We start from the raw sequence: 20,541 nt of genomic DNA on the forward strand, positions 1-20,541 counted from the left end.
CTGAGCTTGAATTGAAAGGTAAGTGTTTTTCCGCATATAATCTGGGGAACTTCTTCATATCTTCCATTAAGTGAATCTAGCAAGTTTGTGATAGATATCTTGAGCATTCTTTGTGCCTCATCATCAAATATACTGTAGGTGGTAGCTGTTATGTGGTCACTTATTTGCAGTCGGATCCAATACTTACCATATCATTATTGTTACCGCAAACAAATGAAAATATTATAGAAAACAATGTTTTTGTATAGTATGATTACCTAGGAATTGTTGATTCTGGTTCTATATTGCACTTATTGCAATGGTACTGGTTGGCTATCTTAGTACACATTTTATTGCAAACTTTGCATGACATGTACCACCAAGAAAAATTATCTAGTGAATCGATTGTAGCTCTTGATGTAAAAACAAAATCCTACAATGTGAAAATCAGATGTTAGCTCTTGAAATATTTTAATTTAATAACCACATAAAAGTGCTAAATATGGTGGAGGCTAAACAATTATCCAAAAATTAGATATATGAACTCTATGTTGTACCTGATCTGTTGGATTGTCGTGTCTCATTTGATTAATGTCCAACAAAGTTCTTCTGTTCTAAAACATTTGCTCCTCTAGTGTACCTTGTATACTTTTATCTATTTCCATCAGCTTTGCTACATTTTCTTCATATTGGAGAGTACAAACTACAATGCATTAGGAAATAATGACAGTACAAAAGTATAGCTGTGTATTGAAATTTGGTAAATAAAATGGAAATATTTTGCATACCTGTCAATAAGCTTCTATGTTTCAGGTATATCTAAATTTGTATATAATCTTGTGCTGTTGCCTGACTTCAAAAATAGCATATTTAATTTTTAAAATATTAATATGTTACTTTTTGTAAACTTGAAAACTATGATAATAGCTTGTTAACAAAGTGAAGTTACCTTGCATTCCATCCACCACTGTTGTTGTAACTATTAATACAGTTTGCTTCCTATAACATCTTCACGTAAAGAATAAGCTAAATTTTCCCATAATGTTATCCTGACTTTATGATCACTGTAATTTATGCCATAGTAGACAAGTTTTTTTCTAACGTAAGAAATAACATTTCCATCATTTACAATAAGATTAATTTAATACAAAATGACATACTTACTTTGCTATTAAATGTTCAATCTCGCGAATGTCCCTTTTTCACAGGTTGGCGGTGTTTTTCATTACCATTCTAGTTTCTACTTTCTTAATCTTTGTGAGTAATCCAATAACATCTACAGATTTAGGTAGTAATAATTAAATACCAAATACAAAGTATAATATTAACATATAAAAATTGAGATTATATAGGACATTATGGAAAACTTACCTGGACATTGCTTATCACTATTTCTCCGTTCTAGTAGTGTATCTCTAGAGGCAAACTCAAAGTAATAGTCCTGTAATTTATTCAACTGCTCTTCTACTTCCTTGACATTTGTATTGCAAATGAAAACTATTTTGAATGTATTCTTCACTGGACGGTATCTGCTATCTTCTTGGACTTGAAATTGCTCAATGCATAAATATAACACTCATTGACCTTTGGTTTATAACTATCAATTAGGCTGTTCCAGATAGTAGCATGAATTATTTCACCCTGTCAAACAAATATTAATTTCGCAATCAACTAGTTAATGCTATTAGCTTAAGGGAAAATTACTTTTCTTGGTGTGTTAAATATAAAGGGGTAGATCAATACATGTTCATCCATAAGAATCAAATCTAAGCTTATAAGCTTATCAGTTGCAAAATTAAATGACTCCCACATTCTAATCACTTTCACTTTAATACTCCATGCTTGTCCGCATGTTGTCAACTGACTCAAATATTTGTAATCCATAGTGTGGTTTCCTGTAAAAAAAGTATATATATATATATATATATATATATATATATATATATATATATATATATATATATATATGACATATAAGATATAATATTCCTGTTATATTTAGCAAATTTTCTGGTGCACCTAGCTACCAATGTATTCCTATTATATTTAACAAATTGATCTTGGCTACAGCATCTCGAGATGCAACCATTAAACTATTTGACTTGCAAAAACTTTCAAAAAGCTTCCACACTTTCTACAGCCATGAGTCATTATTTCCTTTGAATTCATACAATGTGTCCTATCCAAATTACCATTTGTATAAATGCTATTCTTATATTTTCTTAAGTGTCTTAATGGGGCATAGGCAAATTTCCAGTTAGAAAAGGCAACCTACTATTTATGGCACTAATTGTTAGTAACATGTATCTGATCTATATCAAATAAGATTATTTGAATATTAACTTGGTATTCAAATTTGTTTCTATTATTTCAATCACTCATCTGCATTGTGAATTACTTGTCTAATTCATTCTTGTCAAATACATGATACAAAGCATGGAAGAAAACTACAATGGAAATATTGTATTACGTAAAATATAACTTGCTAATTTGATTTGGCCCAGTTCGATGGCTTCAGGTTGCACAATTTATAGTATTTGATATCTATTTTATTCATTTTTTTTCATGTAGTTTTCTATGTCATATTGGATCAGTTATGTTCTACTAACACTTACTGAAAACTATGACCTTAGGTTCAGGTTCCACCTGCAGGGGAAGTTGTTTTCAGGTTGAGTGGAATAAAATATTCACGTCCTCTGCTTGGCATGGTACGTGTTTTTGAGCAACACGTTCCCTTTGGAAGCAATTTCCTAAAAAACTTTAACAATTCATTGAAGCCCTTATCGGCCCAACCATTACTAGCCTTCATTTGCATCAGTGTCAGTACCACATGCAACTTGTTTTGCTCATCTTTACAATTCGGGCAAACTTGTGTTTTAGAGTTCTCTACCATGTGCTAGAACTTTTGATATTGTCTTTCACTGATGAAGTCCCCCTCCCCATTGCGCAACATTTACTCTAAGCCGTCTTTATTTTTACCAACAAAAGTGTCCCCTCCATCATTCTCGACAAAAGTATTTTCAAATGCTGACATATCAAAGTCTTCATTAGCCGTCATATCGTTGCTTATGTCTTCTTCGATTGTTGGTTGCCCACGCCCAACATCTTCAAGTTCATAGTGCTCAGTCCAATAGGTATAGCCAGCCTTAAAACCCCTACGAATCAAGTGTATATGGATCTGCTCTATGTTTAAAAATTATTTCTCGTTCTTGCAGTGGACACACGGACAACATATATAATGATTGACATACTTCCTTTTTGGCTTCTTGTACGTCATGACAGCCCTCAGAAAAGCCTCAACACCAACAAAGATCTCTAGCTCTCAATCCTTGTACATCCATGACTGATCTATCAGCAAATCATTATAATTAAACATATTCAACTTATAACCATTAAGCATTTCAAAATCTAGAAAAAATTTATTGAATAATCTCACATCCTGATTGATCCCTATTTGAGGGTCCATCTCTTTCCGGTACTTGAGCCGGGCTGGGGATCCGCCTTCCAAAGACTACCATGTCTGATTGCAACACGTGGATGGACACACCATCCCTAAAATATAGTATTATATCAATTATGTTAAATTTACTACGTTGATTAATGATAAGAGGAAATCCACTAGATTATTATTTAAATTCAAGACTTTCAAAATATACGCAATCTACATAAAAAAGCTGGAGCTATATTTTAGGGGTATTTACAAATACCTCCCTGATTTCTTATTCCTTGCAAGGATACCACTCGAATGACAGTTCTAGTAGTATTTGTGCAATTTTTAATGGCAATAACGATTCATGTAGTGGCAAATTTGCAATCGTCCCTAGATTTTAATATACGCACCCACACCTATTTACATGTGACTTTAATTTACTCCTTAAATTATTTATAATGAAAAAATTGTGATCTTTCTCTAATTTATATCGATATTGGAGCTTTTGCTCATTCCAAAATTCAACACCAAGGAACAACCACCTAAATTCAAATCTAGAGCAATCTAGAAACTAAATCCAACTAAGAATCAAATGTAGATCATCTCTATACATCTAACAATGATAAAGTTGCAAATTTTTCCTAAATTAGATCTCAATTGCATATCTAAATCTATAACCATGGAACAAGCACCAACCATCAACTCTAGAAAAATCTACCAAATAAATCTATCTAAAAAAGAAATATAGATCATCTTACTAACATTAAAGCACTTTACTACTCCAAATCTTAAATCCTCCAACCGTAAAGATGACAAAAATGATGGCCAACGGCCCTGTTCTAGGTGGGCTTGTGGCGGCTCTGTTCTGGTTGTGCTTAGTGGAGAAGGTGGACTTTTATACTATAATACTCATCAGTGCCGGTTGGTATATAGAACCGGCACTGATAGTGACTATCAGTGTCGATTCGTGGATAAAACTAGTACTGATAGTGATTATCAGTGCTGGTTTTTACCGTCTTAGTCGTAGTTCGTCTAAATCAATATTGATGGAGCGGTACATATATTGTGTTCTGTAGTAATGTGTGCCAATCCATGAACGAATGGCTTCGGTAGAATGACGTGTATGTTTAGTGGCGCACGTAACCGTGTGCTAAGCACACACGTCGGCATGCAAAGATTGAGTTGGGCAGCGCGACCGGTCGTAAGCTAGACGAACGAACAGGGAACGCTTTGTACATTTGAACGACGTACACTGGAGTTGAATTGTATTATTGTACAAGCATGCTGGCTGCGCCGCTAATATAGTCAGTTTGAACAGCTTGATCGGTGAAGCTTCATGGACAAATGAGCACTGTTCAGACTTAGAACTGGGATCTCGGCGTTGAATGTAGATATAAGATACAAGTATAAAACTGTTGTAGATATAAGATACAAGTATAAAACTGTTGCTTTCTCTCTACCTCTGCATGCAAGAGAAAGTCAAGAAAGCATTGAGCTTGCCCGTGGATCCCTGGAGTTGTTGAGAGAAACAAGCTTCTGTTGGCTGCAGCGCGGCAGAAACTTCAAAAGGTGGCACTATGTTTAGCCTTTAGCCGGCTAGCTAGAGTTAGTAGCAACTAGCAACCATCATATTTCGTGAAGACTGAGGGTTCTTATTATCACAAATTAACTAACATGCAGGAAATTAGCAAACTCAATTGGCCGGAGGTGTCAAATCGCGGTTTGGTACGTGTGCACCTTCAGAAGCAGTCAAAAAGCGGCTTGTACTGATGAGGGGCGAACAGGAGGATCTGTCTGTCAGTTTCGTTTAAGAGAACAAATTCTCTGATTAGCGAGCACCACAGAGCACTTTATACGTGTGTTATTTAAGTTTATCATTGCACCTTTCTGTGATTTTGCGCTTGAGCGGGTACGCTCCGCTGCAGGCAAGCTCACCGCCGGGGATGCTACTCTTTTCCCGTAGGTAGGAACTAGGGATCATAGGTGGGCTAGGAATAGATATGCCAGTATACATCTATGCAAACCGATGACACGTTTGCAAAGTGATCTGTAAGGCCAATTCCAGCAAACCCTCAAATTTGCAGATTCATCTGCTACAGTATTTTTTACAGACGCTGCAGTGTTACAGTGCTACAGTGCTGTAGAGGGAATATGGATCTGCAAAGCTGCGGAGCTGCAGCACGTAATACTGTGGCAGTACTGGTAGCAAACACTGTTCACAGAGACTGTGAGTGGGCCCGGAGGGAAAAAGCAACGCTGTAACTGTACTGTTCACAGAGGCTGACAGCAGGATCAGAGAGAGAAAAAGAGAAGTATAAGGTAGAAAATGAGGTACCTGCTGGAGATGAAAAATAAAGGATACTGTAATAGTGATAGGGGATACTGTAATAATATTTTTGATGATAAAAATTTAAGGTAGCCGTTGGAGATGGCCTATAACTACTTTCAGGGGTAACTTTTTTTTATTTGCTTCAGGGGTTACTTAAATGGCATCGCGAATTTCAGGGGTCTATTCAGACCATTTTAAAATTTATGGGTTAAGGAAATATTCCCCAAAAGTTCAAGGGGTTATTTAAGCTTTTCAGAGCCATTATCTTTTAGAATTTATAAATTCAAATAATTCATTAATTAGGAGAGAATGACTAATGAGGCGCCTAATTATACTTAGAAGGGGTTATTCTTTTTCTAAATATCTAAATTATTTCTATTAATTGTATTAAGATGGGGTCTTGATAAATTAGTTATAGTTGGAAGGGAGTCAATACTTGGAAGGGAATAATTATTTTTCTGGAGTACTGTAATTAGGATTTTTATTAATAGAAATTATATTATATATGTAAGGGATATGCAATATAGAGCCATTTTTCGAAAATTTCTATAATTTTATATCAAAACTATTTTGTGCTATAGGTTAATATGTTCCATTAAAACAGTAGCTTAATTATATGTGAATCTCTAAATGATTTTCTTTTTGTTCCATTTAGGTAGGGAATTCCTATCCTTTCCATCTTGATCTAACGTGAGAGTTCATGTAAAAACCTTTAAGTTAACGGTTACAATTTTTACCTGAATGTTAGTGTATTATTAGAGACGTCGCCCTCAACAAACTTAAAGAATCATATCGCTTAGGATATCCCAAATTTCACTCAAATATTGTCCCACTAGGGCTATATCTAACGGCACCTATACCTCTTTCCTAAGCATAACTCAATCCTTCACCTCGACTAATCACTGCTGCTACCCTTCCCCGCTACCCTTGTGTCGCCACCATCCACCTCGTTGGCAGTTTATGCAGCCACTGGTGTCATATATCCCTGCTCCAATGCAGCCCTGGAGACCATCCACCGCCCCTCATCCAACTAGCCATCCTCTCCCCTGCTGCCCTCCCCTTCTTTCTTGTCTTCGGCAGCTTACCGGCCGCTGCCTGATCCGCCACCCCCATCCATCCTCTATCAGCCCGAACTTGCAATTATTTGCACTCCTTTCCCTCGCCATTGAGGCGTTGACCCCACACCATTATTGCCACCCCCTACCCCAACTAATTCTAGGGTCAGAGCCCGGTTGAACCCAAGCCCTAACGAACACGTCACTGTCGTGGACCAAAACAATAGTCTTGAGGCAAAATCAAAGGAGAAATTCAATTGATGACCTCAAAAGAAAATTTTGGTGTGAGTATAGCAACTCCAGGAAAAAAATACATGCATGCATGCATGAGCACTCCTCGACGTACCTTGATGAACATAGTATTAATTATCACACACTGGATTTAGTACTAGATTATTACAGTATTACACATAGAAACAACAAAACAACACGACCAATCCAACAATCGAATAAACAACCACACACACAACAGTGCACAGTGAATCATGCTTATTCATGTATGGCTAACAGCGACCCCGGAAATGCATGAGTCTCCATGCACGCACGCACGCACGCACAGACGCCGGCCGGCCTACTCGTCTTGTTCGTCGGCGAGCATTCCGCGGTGCACCCTCTCGATGTACTCAGAGGCCCTCCTGTTGATGTCGCGCTCGGCGTACCAGTGCCGGCCGTAGTAATCGTCGTCGTCGCTAGGCCGCACCCTCCTGCCCTGGTAATACATCTGCTGCTGCCTCCCCGCCGCCGCCTCCTCCTCTTGCCTCCCGCCTGAGCCCTGCTTCTTCGTCCAACCAAATAGGGACGCAAGCACGGACTTCCTCCCTCTCCCCATCGATATGCACCACGCTCGATGTACCTCTCTCGCAAAGCTACAACACAATTTGGCTGCTAATTGGTTTCAAGCCTCAATCTCTCGCAATCTACAACTCGATTTGCCTGCTTGGTTGTAAGGGGAGCCAGTGTGGTGATGATGTATTTATAGGCGAGTACGCAGAAGACCGGCCGATTCCTCCACACGAGCGCGCCACAAAAAGACTAAGCCTAGAAACCGATTACTCGTTAGGGATTGGCACGGAAGGCTATATGCTTTCTACGGTCGTGTTGTTAGGCAGCAGCTTTGTATGATTAATCGCGGCGACCCCTCGCCTCTTTTTGACTGACCATTCATTGGGCGGGTCGTGTAATCCCGCGCCGTTTGTTTAATGGCCAGTAATTATTAGCACATGCAAACTGCTTAGGGTACATCAAGACTGAGAAGCAATCAAAAGGTGACTGAACCGATCGATCGAGGTTTCTAGTGCATGCTGGTTGTCCATGGATTGTGTGCAAAGCCATGGGTGATGGGTAGATGACTTGGAAGGGAACGACGAACAAAATCGCACGTGAATGTCTAGCGGCGTACGTAACCGCGTAGTAATAAGCGCACACGTCGGCATGCAAATATCGAGTTGGGCTTGGGCAGCGCAACCGGCCATGAGCGGCGACGAACGAAAGGAGAGAATAGAGAAGACTCTTTCTGCATTTGACAATGGGAGTAGAACGTACAGTGAAGTTGAATTGTACAAGCAGGACTAATAACTGATAGCTTAATCTGCGAGGATGCATGGACAAATTACCATTGTTCAGACTCCGGTTCTCGGCGGTGGAAGAAGATATACAGCTGTTGCTTGCTCTCTAGCTGCCCCTACATTGCATGAGAAAGTCAAGAGAGCATCAAGTTTGCCCGTGGATTCCTGGAGTTGTTGGGTGAGACGACCTCCGGTTGGCTGCAGTGCGGCAGGAATTTCCAAAAGTTATACCTACCTAGTTCGCAGCAGTAACCATCATATTTTTATCGTGAAGACGAAGGTTCGTAGCATCAAAAATTAACTAAGGTGAACGCAATTAGCAGACTCGATATATCCGGAGGTGTCAAGTCGCGGTTTGGTATGCGTGCACGTTCACATGCAACCGGGACAGCGACTTTCGATCGCTTGTTATGAGGGGCGCAAAAGGATATCTGTTTGTCTGTCTGTCTGTCTGTTTCGTTTCAGAGAACAAATGCCCTGATTAGTTTAATCACCCCTATTCCTTCTTTCAAAGCACATCACTCTTAACTAGTATAGTCTATTAACAATAACTACTGGATGGTTGCTTCTGTCTTGGGCTAGCTTGCTTATTGTTAGGCACGTCCAGCCACGTTTATCTGATAAAACAGAATCAGATTTGCCGCATTCAGCGCGGTAGCTGCGTGTGGAACTGCAAGGATTAATCCATTTAATTAAGCTACTCTGATAAAAAGAATATATGTCGATCGTCCAGGACATTGGCATAGTCTCCAAGATAAAATTTTAACTAACATTTTATACCAAAATATTTTATTTCAAACAATTAGAATTATACAATATTAGGAAAATATTATTTATGATCAATCTAGGAACATCAATATTGACTTGCAGATCTCGATAATTCTTTATATATCAGTGGCAATGCTTAATTAGTTTGACAAACACAAATCCTAAAACGACTTATATTTACAGATAGGAGGAATTACTAACGAGAGTAGACAGAACAGTTCCAAAACTGCAGCTAATGGTGTGAAGTGAAAACAAGTATTCAATGGAATAATTAGCAGCGAAAGTGACTCAAGTTGTAGTATTAGGGGAGGCTCTTTTCTCTTGAAAGAATCATTGTGGGGTGGGGGTGTTCAAAGAAGATGGTTAAAAGTCGTAAAAGGTCTCAGACTTTTATTGACAAGAAAGTTATTGTATGCCATGCACAAGTGGTGCTGGAATCTTTGAGAAGACAAGAGAGGGGAGCAGAATTGCGTAAATTCATTCCAAAAGGCAGAGACCAAGAAATGCTCTGCAGTTTACAAGCTATAAATTTTGGAATGAATTTATAATGTAAAATTAGGATCTTTGGAATATCACATTGTTTTGTGATCCTAATTTTAATGTTTGTGGTGGGAGGGTGTCTTAAACGAATACTCATCTTGTAGTAAATCAGTTTTGTTCATGAGAGAAAATAAAAAAGAAAATAAATTCTTATATATGCAACCAACTTAATTAAACAAAGCATGTATATTTTTTAAGACCCACGAAATTACTAATGTTCAGTCGAAACAAAATCGTCCATTTTACCAAGCATGCTAGTTAATAGAGTACTTTTCTAACTTTCATCAACGGTGGTATGCCTACGTTGGCCAAAAGAAAACTATGTAAGTCTTATTTACTTTGAGAAATATTTTAGGCTGAAGGGACTATTTCAATATATATGCATTGTCCTGTATGAATTCTTACTAACGTATCACCCCAGTAAAGTGAAAAGGCGTGAAGTTTCTTTAGGCTAGCTAGTGGTTTCTACGTGCAAACTGAACAAAGTTCCTTAGGTAAAGAACATATATCAAATAAACATACACGACTAACTTTTGAGGCATTAGCAAGAAGTCCATTCCCTTTTGCATCCCAGTTAAGAATTATATTAAGCAACTATCAGATTAACCCGAAGGAAATGCTTGACATCTAGGATAATCTAGCACACAAGTGTCTAGCTCTAGAGTTGCTTGACTTACAAAATGCAAAGTTGGCTGCCATTAATCTCGTTTTTGGCGCAACTTTGGCAGGAGCTTTGTTTCCACGCTTACGAGTTAGGGGGGGGGGGGTATTGTACAAAAGGAATAAAGTTGTTTACCAAGGGAAGGCAAACATTATTATTTGCTGTGGGAAAAAAATCCAAGGCCACTAATTGCTTCTTTTGTAGTTAACATGGCATATCGATCAAGTGTACAATTCCCTAAGGATACATAGGACTCCACCTAGTCATAAGTCTCCTCAAGCCACTACCCACCACAATGCATGGTGTGAACTTTTAACTATTAAAAAAACTATTTTTTCGAGATATCCAGGGTTCTTTTCTACAGGCGGTTCATATGGCAAACCGCTTGAGTAGTAGGCTGGAGTCCTGTACGATTTTAGTCAGCCTGTGAAAACTAATTTTCAGAAGCGGTTTCTTATGTGAACCGTCTCTGAAAATATCTTCATTATCATAGGAGGTTCACGTACAAAACCACCTCTGAAAATAATCTTTTCCATAGGAGGTTTCTTATATGAATCGCTTGTGATAATGGAGCCTTTTTCCACAAGCGGTTCACATAAGGAACCGCTTCTGGAAAAGATAATTTCCACAGACGGTTATTTATATAAACCGCATGTGGAAATGGAGTTATTTTCAAAGGCAGTTTACAAAAGGAAACGTCATTGGAAATTAGTTTCTACATGTGGTTTTTTATGTGAACTGTCTGTGGTAATCTCTCCATAAATAATACATGTCCGTGAGGAGCTCCATTCAGACTGAGCTCACTGTGTGTGAACAGTACAGCTCAAAGGCGATCACGAGATTTGGAAACAATGGGTGAAGGTTTTGTTTTTGAATACCTTGGAGGAACCATCTAAGGTAAGAGTATCTAATCCCTAGCTAGCATCTTTTCGAAGTCTAGATTTAGATTTAAGGCTTAATTAGGATTCGATGTGATCTAGAGATGCTTATGGTTCTAGCCTTTAGATCCCTGAATTAGCTAAAATATGTAGCTAATGTTATTCAATTGTGTAGATTCACATGATTCTAATATTAAATTTCAAAAATATAGCTTCCATTTGATGTTTTTAGCCTCTAGGAGGTTTTATCGTGAATGGAGATTTTTTGGGTCTAGATCTAGATCTAGATGTAGAGTGAGAGAGAGTGCAATGAATCCACATTGTTTTGAGCCATAAATTTGCACCAATGTAGATTTAATTGCAAATACAAATTATTATCGTAACAAGCCTAATTCCCCCTTTTTTAAAAAATTACTATGATTTTGTTATTAATTAATTTATGTATCTAGTTTTGCGTTTGAGTTAAAGATGGACAAAACACGAATGTACGATGCACCAAGATATGGAAAAATATACATTAAAGGACTCTACTTTTTTTAAAGCACCAAGAAGGACGCTTTGACTAAGAAGACAAAGAAAATACACTGTCCATACTCTGACTACAAGAACCAGAAATTATAGGAAAAATAAGGGATAATCAAATTACACTTGATCGTGAGAGGTTTTGTAGAGGATTACACATGTTGCTCCAAACATGGCGAACAATGTAGATGCGAATCAAACGAGAACATAGCTGTTGATCAAGTGGATGGTGATGATAAGGGAGTTAAAGGCGACACTGATGTTATGATGGATGATGATAATTATTTCGATATAGAGGAAATGTTGCACCAACAGAACTGTATGTTTGAAGAGACATGAGAGGTTTAGATAATTTTGAGGCATTACAGAAGGCATCAAAGAAACTTTTGTATGTAGAATCGAAGGGCTATGAAAAGGAGTTTACGATATTGCATTCAATGCTTGAACTTCTAAGGTTGAAGGCCAGAAATAGATGATCCGATAAGAGTTTCTTGGATCTGTCGAGTCACTTAGCAAACATGCTTCCGAAGCCTAATTACTTTCCCACCACCACTTATTAAGCGAAGAAGCTTATCTGCCCATTGTCATTGGATGTGCAAAAAATACACGTGTGTTCAAACCACTGTATCCTCTACCGTAAAGAGTATGAAGCCTTGTATAAATACCCAGTGTGCAATGCTAGTCAATACAAGAGGAATGATTATTGTGAGGATGAAGATGCTTCTGCCAACGCGAAGAAAAAGAAGAGTATTCCTGATCGTGATGAAGTAGACACTTCTTCTAACATGGAGAAGAAGAGAAGAAGTCATGCCATGGTAATGTGGTACCTACTAGTGATCTCCCGCTTGCAGCATTTGTATTCGAACCCTAAGGACTCTGAACTGATGTGTTGTCATTTCGATAAGCGTGAGAAGGATGGAACTAAGCTTCAACACCTCGGTGATGCTAGCCAATCGAAAAAGTTCAATGTCATGTATCCAAATTTCGCTAAAGATCCATGGAATGTAAGGTTCGTGTTGAGTACCGATCAAATGAATCCTTTCGGTAACACCTCACATAGCACTTGACTAATGGTCCTAGCCATCTACGTTCTTCATCCATGGCTGTGTATGAAACGAAAGTGCCTTATGCTGTCCATTCTTATCTAAGGACCAAAACAATCTAGCAACGATATAGATGTGTTTCTGGAACTATTGGTGGAAGATATGGTGAAATTATGGAACGATGGGGTCTGGGAGTGGGATGAGTTCCGACGATAGTACTTCTGTCACACCAGGTTTTATAGAGGGACAAAATCAGATGTAAATTACATGTATATCAAGATCTAGTTTCATACATATAGCGACTTTAACTACATGAAAAACTGACAAAGGAGACACAAAATTAGTGACGGATCGCAATATGACCTGTCACTTATGTTAAAAGTGATGGGTCGTAGTTGTGACTCATCATTAATGACTAACTCATCAGTGACGGGTCATTCCAGAGAGTCATTAGCGACAAGTCAAGTTTTGACCTATCACTAATGACAAGTTTTGATCCGTGAGAACAGATGAAGGAATCTTAATTAGTCAACCATTAGTTGTATTAGTCAATCAGTTTGATGAAATTTTAGATGTATTAGCTCAACTACTTTTCAGTTTTTTTACGTAGTTGTGACATGTCTAATATATCATTCATAATGTATCAATTATAAATCTAGCTAGTATTAATAAAAAATAATAACTATATAATTTATTGTATCCAATAGTAAAATTTGCATTGATTTGCAAACCATAAAATGTGTAGTAAAATGGTAAAAGCAAATATCATTTTTTTTAAAGCAATTTGATTTATAGTAGTGAATTCACAAATATTTTTATTTTATTTTTCTCTTATTTTTTCCACAAATATTGTATATTTCTACTCAAGATTGATGTAAGGGATGGCGGCTATGGATATAAACGCGCCTTTTGAAAATGGTGTAGAAACTTTCGAAGGCGAGAACTCAATCTTCCAAGCTATTTTTGGTCTCAAAAATTTTCCGAACCCGACAAAGTTAGGGAAAAACGGATGTAACTTTTTATGTAGATATCCGTAGAATTAAAAAAACGTCAAAATTAGAGTCCGTATGCAAAAGTTATGCCTGTTTAACCGAAGACACTACGGATCAACTGGTTTGTGTGTCTATTGTACAAAGCTCAAAAGTAACGGGTCATAACTGTTGGGATCGAAGTCCCAGACAAGGTGGGCCTTCGGGAGCGGAGATATCGAAGGTCCCTCAGAGTGTCACGTACTGGAAGCGAAACAGTTTTCGATTACCCCTTACGGTTACACTGTGGCTCTATTTATAGCCCATACCCGGCCATCACGGGTTCCGTTTACATATCTTACCCCCTAACCTGCTACATTCCCTGAATATCTGGGGGCATTATGGTACAAATGAGCATGATCCCATAATTACAACAGTATCCAGGACGACCGTAGTCGGGCCCACTGTCGAGCTGGCCATCCTTTCGAAGGGTGCCAAAGCCTTCTTCGCCCGGTCGCATGCCGGGCAGCCTTCGCCTCCCGGCGAAGGTCAGCTCATGCCTTCTCTTGCTCCAAAAGATGCGGGATGCGAACCGGGGCTTCGCCTTCACCGGTTTGGGAACCTGAAGATGCGGGATGCGAACCGGGGCTTCGCTCGCCAGTCGAAGGCAATGAGCCTTCGCCTTTGCCGGTTCGGGAACCTGAAGATGCGGGGGCGCCCGCACCCTTCGACCAACCTCGCTCCCTGATCTCCGCGACTGACGGACGGACTCCTGCAACAGAAGCACGATGGCTATCACGTAGCATCTCCAGTAGACTTCGCAGTTCCCTTTGAGTTAGGGGGTGGCAGGAGATGATCCCCAATAGTAGCCCTCTACTGGCAAGGTTTATCTTTGATAGGTCGAGCCTATAGCCTTCGCGATATCTCAATGCCGTCCCCCTTCGGCCTGTCGAAGTATACTAGATTCAATGCACGCTGTTAATTTTTGGATGTTGTATATATATATATATATATATATATATATATAGATCCTTAGTAGCTACGCAACGATCTCTATAACTGCCTACGCAACGATCTCTATAACTGCCTGCATTTAATGTTCTTGGTGGATGCCTCAGCATGGTTTTCGGTGCCGGTTCAATTTTTGATGCGGGAAATTGTAACTGCCGCCGTCTCGCCCTATAAATATCGGGTTGCTGTCAAAAAAATTTCACCGTGCCCTTGCTAAAGCTGTCGCTCTCGCACGAAGTCGGTTACAGTTTTTCGAACGCCTTAGACGAAGCCCCCAGTTGTCATCGTGCTGTTCAAGGAATTTCTTGGGCTAGATGGCTCTGAAGCTTAGATCCTCTCGACCGAAGACCTATTGGATTGGCCAATCCAAAGTGGATGGTGAAGTTCTAGCTGGCCTTGTCAGAGAAGGTTTGGTTAGCGATGTTTCGAAGGTTCGGCTTTCCGGCAAACAAGAGATACCGGAGCCAGCTGATGATGGGGCTATTGTGTTTGTGCACTATTTCCGGGCCGGCCTTCGGCTTCATTGTTACGAGATGGTGATCAAAGTATTAAAACTGTTCAAAGTCTATTTGCATCAATTGACCCCTAATGCCATAGTGAGAATGGGTCTCTTCGCCTGGGCCGCTCGCTCGGAGGGGGTTAAGGCGTCCGCCAGGGCATTCGCCGCCGCGCACCAACTGCACCACCAACCAAAGCCGGTCTTCGCCTGCGGAGTGCAGAGTGAGGCTCACCATGGGTGTTTGAACTTCGCCTATCGCGCTGGCTTGTCTACGCCCGCGGTGGTGTACAAGAACAAGTGGCCTAGTGATTGGACCCAGTGGTGGTTCTACCACAAAGTGGAAGCCGAAGAATATCTTGTATCTAGATGCGAAGAAGTTAAGGGAAACCGTGCACCAGATGTGCGGTTGAAATCATCGCAGCAAATTGCCCTTGAAGCCTTCGCCAGGTGCGCGAAGCATCTTTCGACTCGCGACTTGGTGGAGGAGTTTGTAGCTGCCGGAGTCTGGCCCCTGAGCCGTGGCTGGGTTATTCCAGAATTCGGGGACAAGGGGCTCGAGGGGCTGTGTCGGTCCCATCCTACTGTGGACTGCTTCGCAGGTGCTCCCTTGTCCGTACATTTTTACATAATTTGAATTTCCTTGCCTAACGGTTATGATTTTTTCCAGATTTGTCAGTGCCGAGGTAGAGGCAAAGGCTATAATGTTAGTCGGCAAGATCACACCTGGCGAAACGCAGCTCTGTGCCGACCAGGGACTTACCCGAAGACTGAATAGAGTCTTCGAGTATCAAGGTCTATCATATGCTGAACGACTGAAGATCGCCGTCGTGCTGCAAAGTAGCGCGTGGGGCTCCCCAGCAGTGGAAGCGGGCGAAGAGGCCGCCGCTCACCCTTCGACAAAGAGGAAGCACACCGAGTGGTCACCGAAGGGGGGCCGTACTAAGAAAGGTGTTGCCCTTCGGAAAAGGCCGCGTGAAGCCGTGCCTGAGGTTTTTCACACAGAAACGTCTCCGGAGGGCTTTGCTGCTTCGCACGACATGGCCCGGCGGGAGAGTTCTGAAGGCGCGCAGGAGGTCCAAGCGCCAAAATCATTGTTTTGCTTGCACGTCGATCTCCCAACGTCAATTCTGAGCGATGACGAGGAATTGACAGAGGCGGGTGCAATACCCGAGGCCGCTACTCAGGAGGAGCCCAAAACCAAAGGTGCCGACAACATAGATGTGGTGGCGTACTCATTGCCCTCATCGCCTTCGAGCTCATCTTCTGAGACCGAAGAGTCAACACCGAGTGCGCCCCACCGTGGCGGGAAGGGTTTGAAGGGCCTCAGCGGGCTGCTTGATGCAAAGGCCATTGCGCCTGAGGCGTTGCGTCCCGCCGCTTTTGAGCCGAGTATCGGGGAGGTTAGTGATGCAAAGAAGATGTTTGGTACCTTCATCCTCCCTGAACTCAAGATTCCTCTCGCCCAAAAGTCTACAAGCGAGCTGCTCGATGCTTCTGATGTGGCTATAGCGAAGGTATATCATTTATTTTCTTACATTACTAAACCTGGTATTTTGCTGACTTGTATTCGACACTGCAGGTTTTTCTCCTCTCACGGGCTCAGCAGAAGTAGGCGGAGAAATCCGAAGCCCGGGCCCGAAGCGCTCAGGCCCAGATTGACTTGCTGCAAAAACGGGCAGAAAAAGCTGAGGGCCAAAAACGCGAGATGTCGCGGCGAGCGAAGGATGCTGAATTACGACTGGAGCAGCTCGAAAGGGAGGTTAGCACCCTTCGCTCGGAGAAGGAGATTGCGGATAGCGAAGTAAGCTGCCTTCGCAAGAACCTACAGTCCTCCGGGGCGCAAGTGTGCGACTTGCAGGCACTTTGCGCGTCGGAGAAGGAGAAAGCGCAGCGGCTGCAGTCTGAATTAAGCGAAGCGAAGGCTTTTAACGATGATACTCTTAATGTCATTGGGGAGCTTGAGCCGAAGGCGGTCACCGCGTGCGAAGCAGTCAGTCATACCTTCGAAGGTATTGGCGCCTCGGTGACTCCCCCATCAATAGAACTTGTAGGGCTGGGGGGCTTATTAATTGGATCGACGAGACCAGTGGGAGCCTCCTTCCTGCAGTGCAACTTTACGGCAATTTCTGCTCGATGGTTGCCGCCCGAAGTCTCATGCAGTCTATCGAGATGACGGGTTGCGACCATCATACTGCTCTCCAGAGGCCTTCCTTCCAGTACCCGTCGGATCTATCGACTTCGGCCGTTACGAAGGCATCGAAGAGCACCGCTCGATCATTCACCACCAATTATTGGTGCAAGCACGGCCGCGAGCTCGCTCTTCGAGAAGCCGAAATGAATCGACAAAGGGTATGCTAAGTAAACTTTTGTTTTATCTGGTTGAAGATTATAAATGAATTATGTGTAATAATAATTATAATTATTATTAATTTTTTGTTAGGCCAAGGTGAGGGATGACCCCTCGTCGAAACCGACGACCACGACAGCCGAAGATACTGGGAAGGTGGGCTGACTCAGCGCGAAGGGTCGTATTGTTTGTGCTTTCGCTTTTGTAATTGACGATGTAACACGTTGGTTGTGTAATATGTTTTATGTTTATATCAAAGTGTTATTGACCTTTTTGCGCTCCCTACGCAGGTCGTTCCTTCGGACACTGCGCAGGTAGCCGAAGAAGCTGTCCCTTTGACCATGATGAGGGACAATTTTTATGTGTCATGGTCCTGCTGGGAATCATTTCACCGACGTCATGCCGATATCAAGCTGGAGCGGTATTGGCATGCAAAGTGTAGGTCATATGATGATATGACACTAGCTAGTCGACGAGCTGAACGGAATCTACGCCGTGCAGTGAGGGGAGACGTTGAAGGCACATCGGTGCTCCTTGAGCCGAAGATTGAACCTCAGGACGAAGAGCCAGTTTTGCACCGACTGCAAATTTTCTATCGCCGTGGTCCCTCTCCGCAAGTAGTGAGGCGCAGTGGTAGCGACGACGATATCCCTATGTCGCCGTCATATTGTACTCAAGTTGGCGCCCATCCGGCCCCAACGACGCATTTTCATGCTAGCGAAGGCATTGCTTTTTGATTTTCTTTCAGTCATTGGTATAAGGATTTTGTTGATCGAGATGTTGATTACGATGCGGAATAAATCGGTTTTGTATTATGATTTGTTCTTTTGTTATACTTTTAGTGGCATGGCGCCCGAAGTGTTTTCTGCGATTCGAGGCGTTCCGAATCTCTTTAGTTGGGTCTTCAGATCATACGTACTTAGCGACGCCGTCCCCCCGACTTTCGCCGCAGTTTCCTGCGATTGCGTGGGGCTACTATTTTATTTTATTTTATTTTTTAAAACGCCATCCCCCCCCCCCCCCCGCGCCCCGACTTTAAGTCGCAGGTAACTTCGGCCTGTAGGGATTTGGTTCTTTTGAGGTCGTTGCGACGGCAAGCACTCTTGGCTCCCGACTTTTAGCCTCGAAGGCTTGATTTTACTTCATCTCGGGGGGGGGGGGGGGCGATATTTGCCCCCGAGTTTTTTGTGAAGTGCACTGCCGTTTCTTTGGTCAGGCGATACCTCGTTTTCGCTCCTGAAGGTATGTTTTTTCCTTCGGTGCAGGGACAGGCTCTGTTAGCCCTCGACTTTTTGGCGAAGTACGCTGCCGTTTTGTTGGTTCAGCGATACTTCATTTTTTCTCCCGAAGGTATGTTTTTCCTTCGGTGCGGGGGCAGGCACTCTTGGCCCTTGACTTTTGGCGAAGTGCGCTGCCGTTTCGTTGGTTCAGCGACACTTCGTTTTTTCTCCCGAAGGTATGTTTTTCCTTTAGTGCGGGGGCAGGCACTCTTAGCCCCCGACTTTTGGCGAAGTGCGCTGCCGTTTCGTTGGTTCAGCGATACTTCGTTTTTTCTCCCGAAGGTATGTTTTTCCTTCGGTGCGGGGGTAGGCACTCTTAGCCCCCAACTTTTGGCGAAGTGCGCTGCCGTTTCGTTGGTTCAGCGACACTTCATTTTTTCTCCCGAAGGTATGTTTTTCCTTCGGTGCGGGGGCAGGCACTCTTAGCCCCCGACTTTTGGTGAAGTGCGCTGCCGTTTCGTTAGTTCAGCGACACTTCGTTTTTTCTCCCGAAGGTATATTTTTCCTTCGGTGCGGGGGCAAGCACTCTTAGCCCCCGACTTTTGGCGAAGTGCGCTGCCGTTTCGTTGGTTCAGCGACACTTCATTTTTTTCTCCTGAAGGTATGTTTTTCCTTCGTTGCGGGGGCAGGCACTCTTAGCCCCCGACTTTTGGCGAAGTGCGCTGCCGTTTCGTTGGTTCAGCGATACTTCGTTTTTTCTCCCGGAGGTATGTTTTTCCTTCAGTGCGGGGGCATGCACTCTTAGACCCCGAGCGGTTTTTGTAATTCCACAAAGGTCGCAAGTGTATGTTTGTTTTCTTACACTTTACACCACGTTCTAGTCGTCGATTGGTGCGCCAATCTACCTCTAGGTTGGCGCACTTCGACGATAAACTACTAGTACTCGAGACAAGCAACATTTTTTTTTGGGGTGCTACTATCAATGTTTACATGGGTTTCTGCCTCATTAAAAACCTCACCCCCTAGTGAAGGGGTCCCCCTGTGAGGAAAAGAGTGCAGTACGCTTACAATGTGATTACAAGAAATACTACAAAATAAAAAATTACATTGGAGTCTTGGACTTTAGTTGTCGACCTTCAGGCGTAGAACTTGCGAAGATTGTCTGTGTTCCAAGTGTGTGGAAGTTCCTCACCTTCCATATTAGCTAGATGATATGAGCCAGGTCTCAGAGATCTTTTAACTATGAAAAGGCCATCCCATTTACTCTGAAGTTTTCCAACCGATGTTGTTGTACCGAACCTTCGCAGCACCAAGTCTTCGGGGGCGAAGGTCTTGTCGGATATATTCCTATCTCTCCATTTTCTGGTCTCTTGTTGATAACTAGCCAGATTTTTTGCGGCTTGCAATCTTACTTCTTCAAGGGCATCTTTCGATGATAGTTCCTCGCATTGGTCTGGTTCATTCCCGACCCTGAATGATTTTGTTTTGCATTTCTCTGGAGTCATGGCCTCTTCGCCGAAGAGGAGGCAAAATGGCGTGTATCCAGTTAGTCTTGCAACCGTTGTTCTTAATGAACATAGTACCTTGGGCAGTTCTTCAACCCACTTTCCTTTTGGCAATCCGTGAAGACGCTTCGCGACCCCCACGAAGATGATGCCATTTGCTCTCTCAACTGCGCCAACTGTTGGGATCGAAGTCCCAGCAAGGTAGGCCTTCGGGAGCGGAG

At 42.0% G+C, this 20,541-nt stretch overlaps 1 protein-coding gene across 1 annotated transcript; it reads right to left on the reverse strand.

Annotated features, from left to right (window-relative positions):
• Nucleotides 1–7,155: 7,155 nt before the first annotated feature.
• On the reverse strand, nt 7,156–7,721 carry LOC133909864 (uncharacterized). The gene has a single exon (XM_062352409.1). The coding sequence runs from the start codon at nt 7,620–7,622 to the stop codon at nt 7,365–7,367; it is 258 nt and encodes an 85-aa protein (XP_062208393.1). The 5' UTR covers nt 7,623–7,721; the 3' UTR covers nt 7,156–7,364.
• Nucleotides 7,722–20,541: the final 12,820 nt, after the last annotated feature.

This window comes from Phragmites australis, chromosome 2 (genome assembly GCF_958298935.1).
Source record: "Phragmites australis chromosome 2, lpPhrAust1.1, whole genome shotgun sequence".
In the NCBI taxonomy this organism is placed as follows: Eukaryota; Viridiplantae; Streptophyta; class Magnoliopsida; order Poales; family Poaceae; genus Phragmites; species Phragmites australis.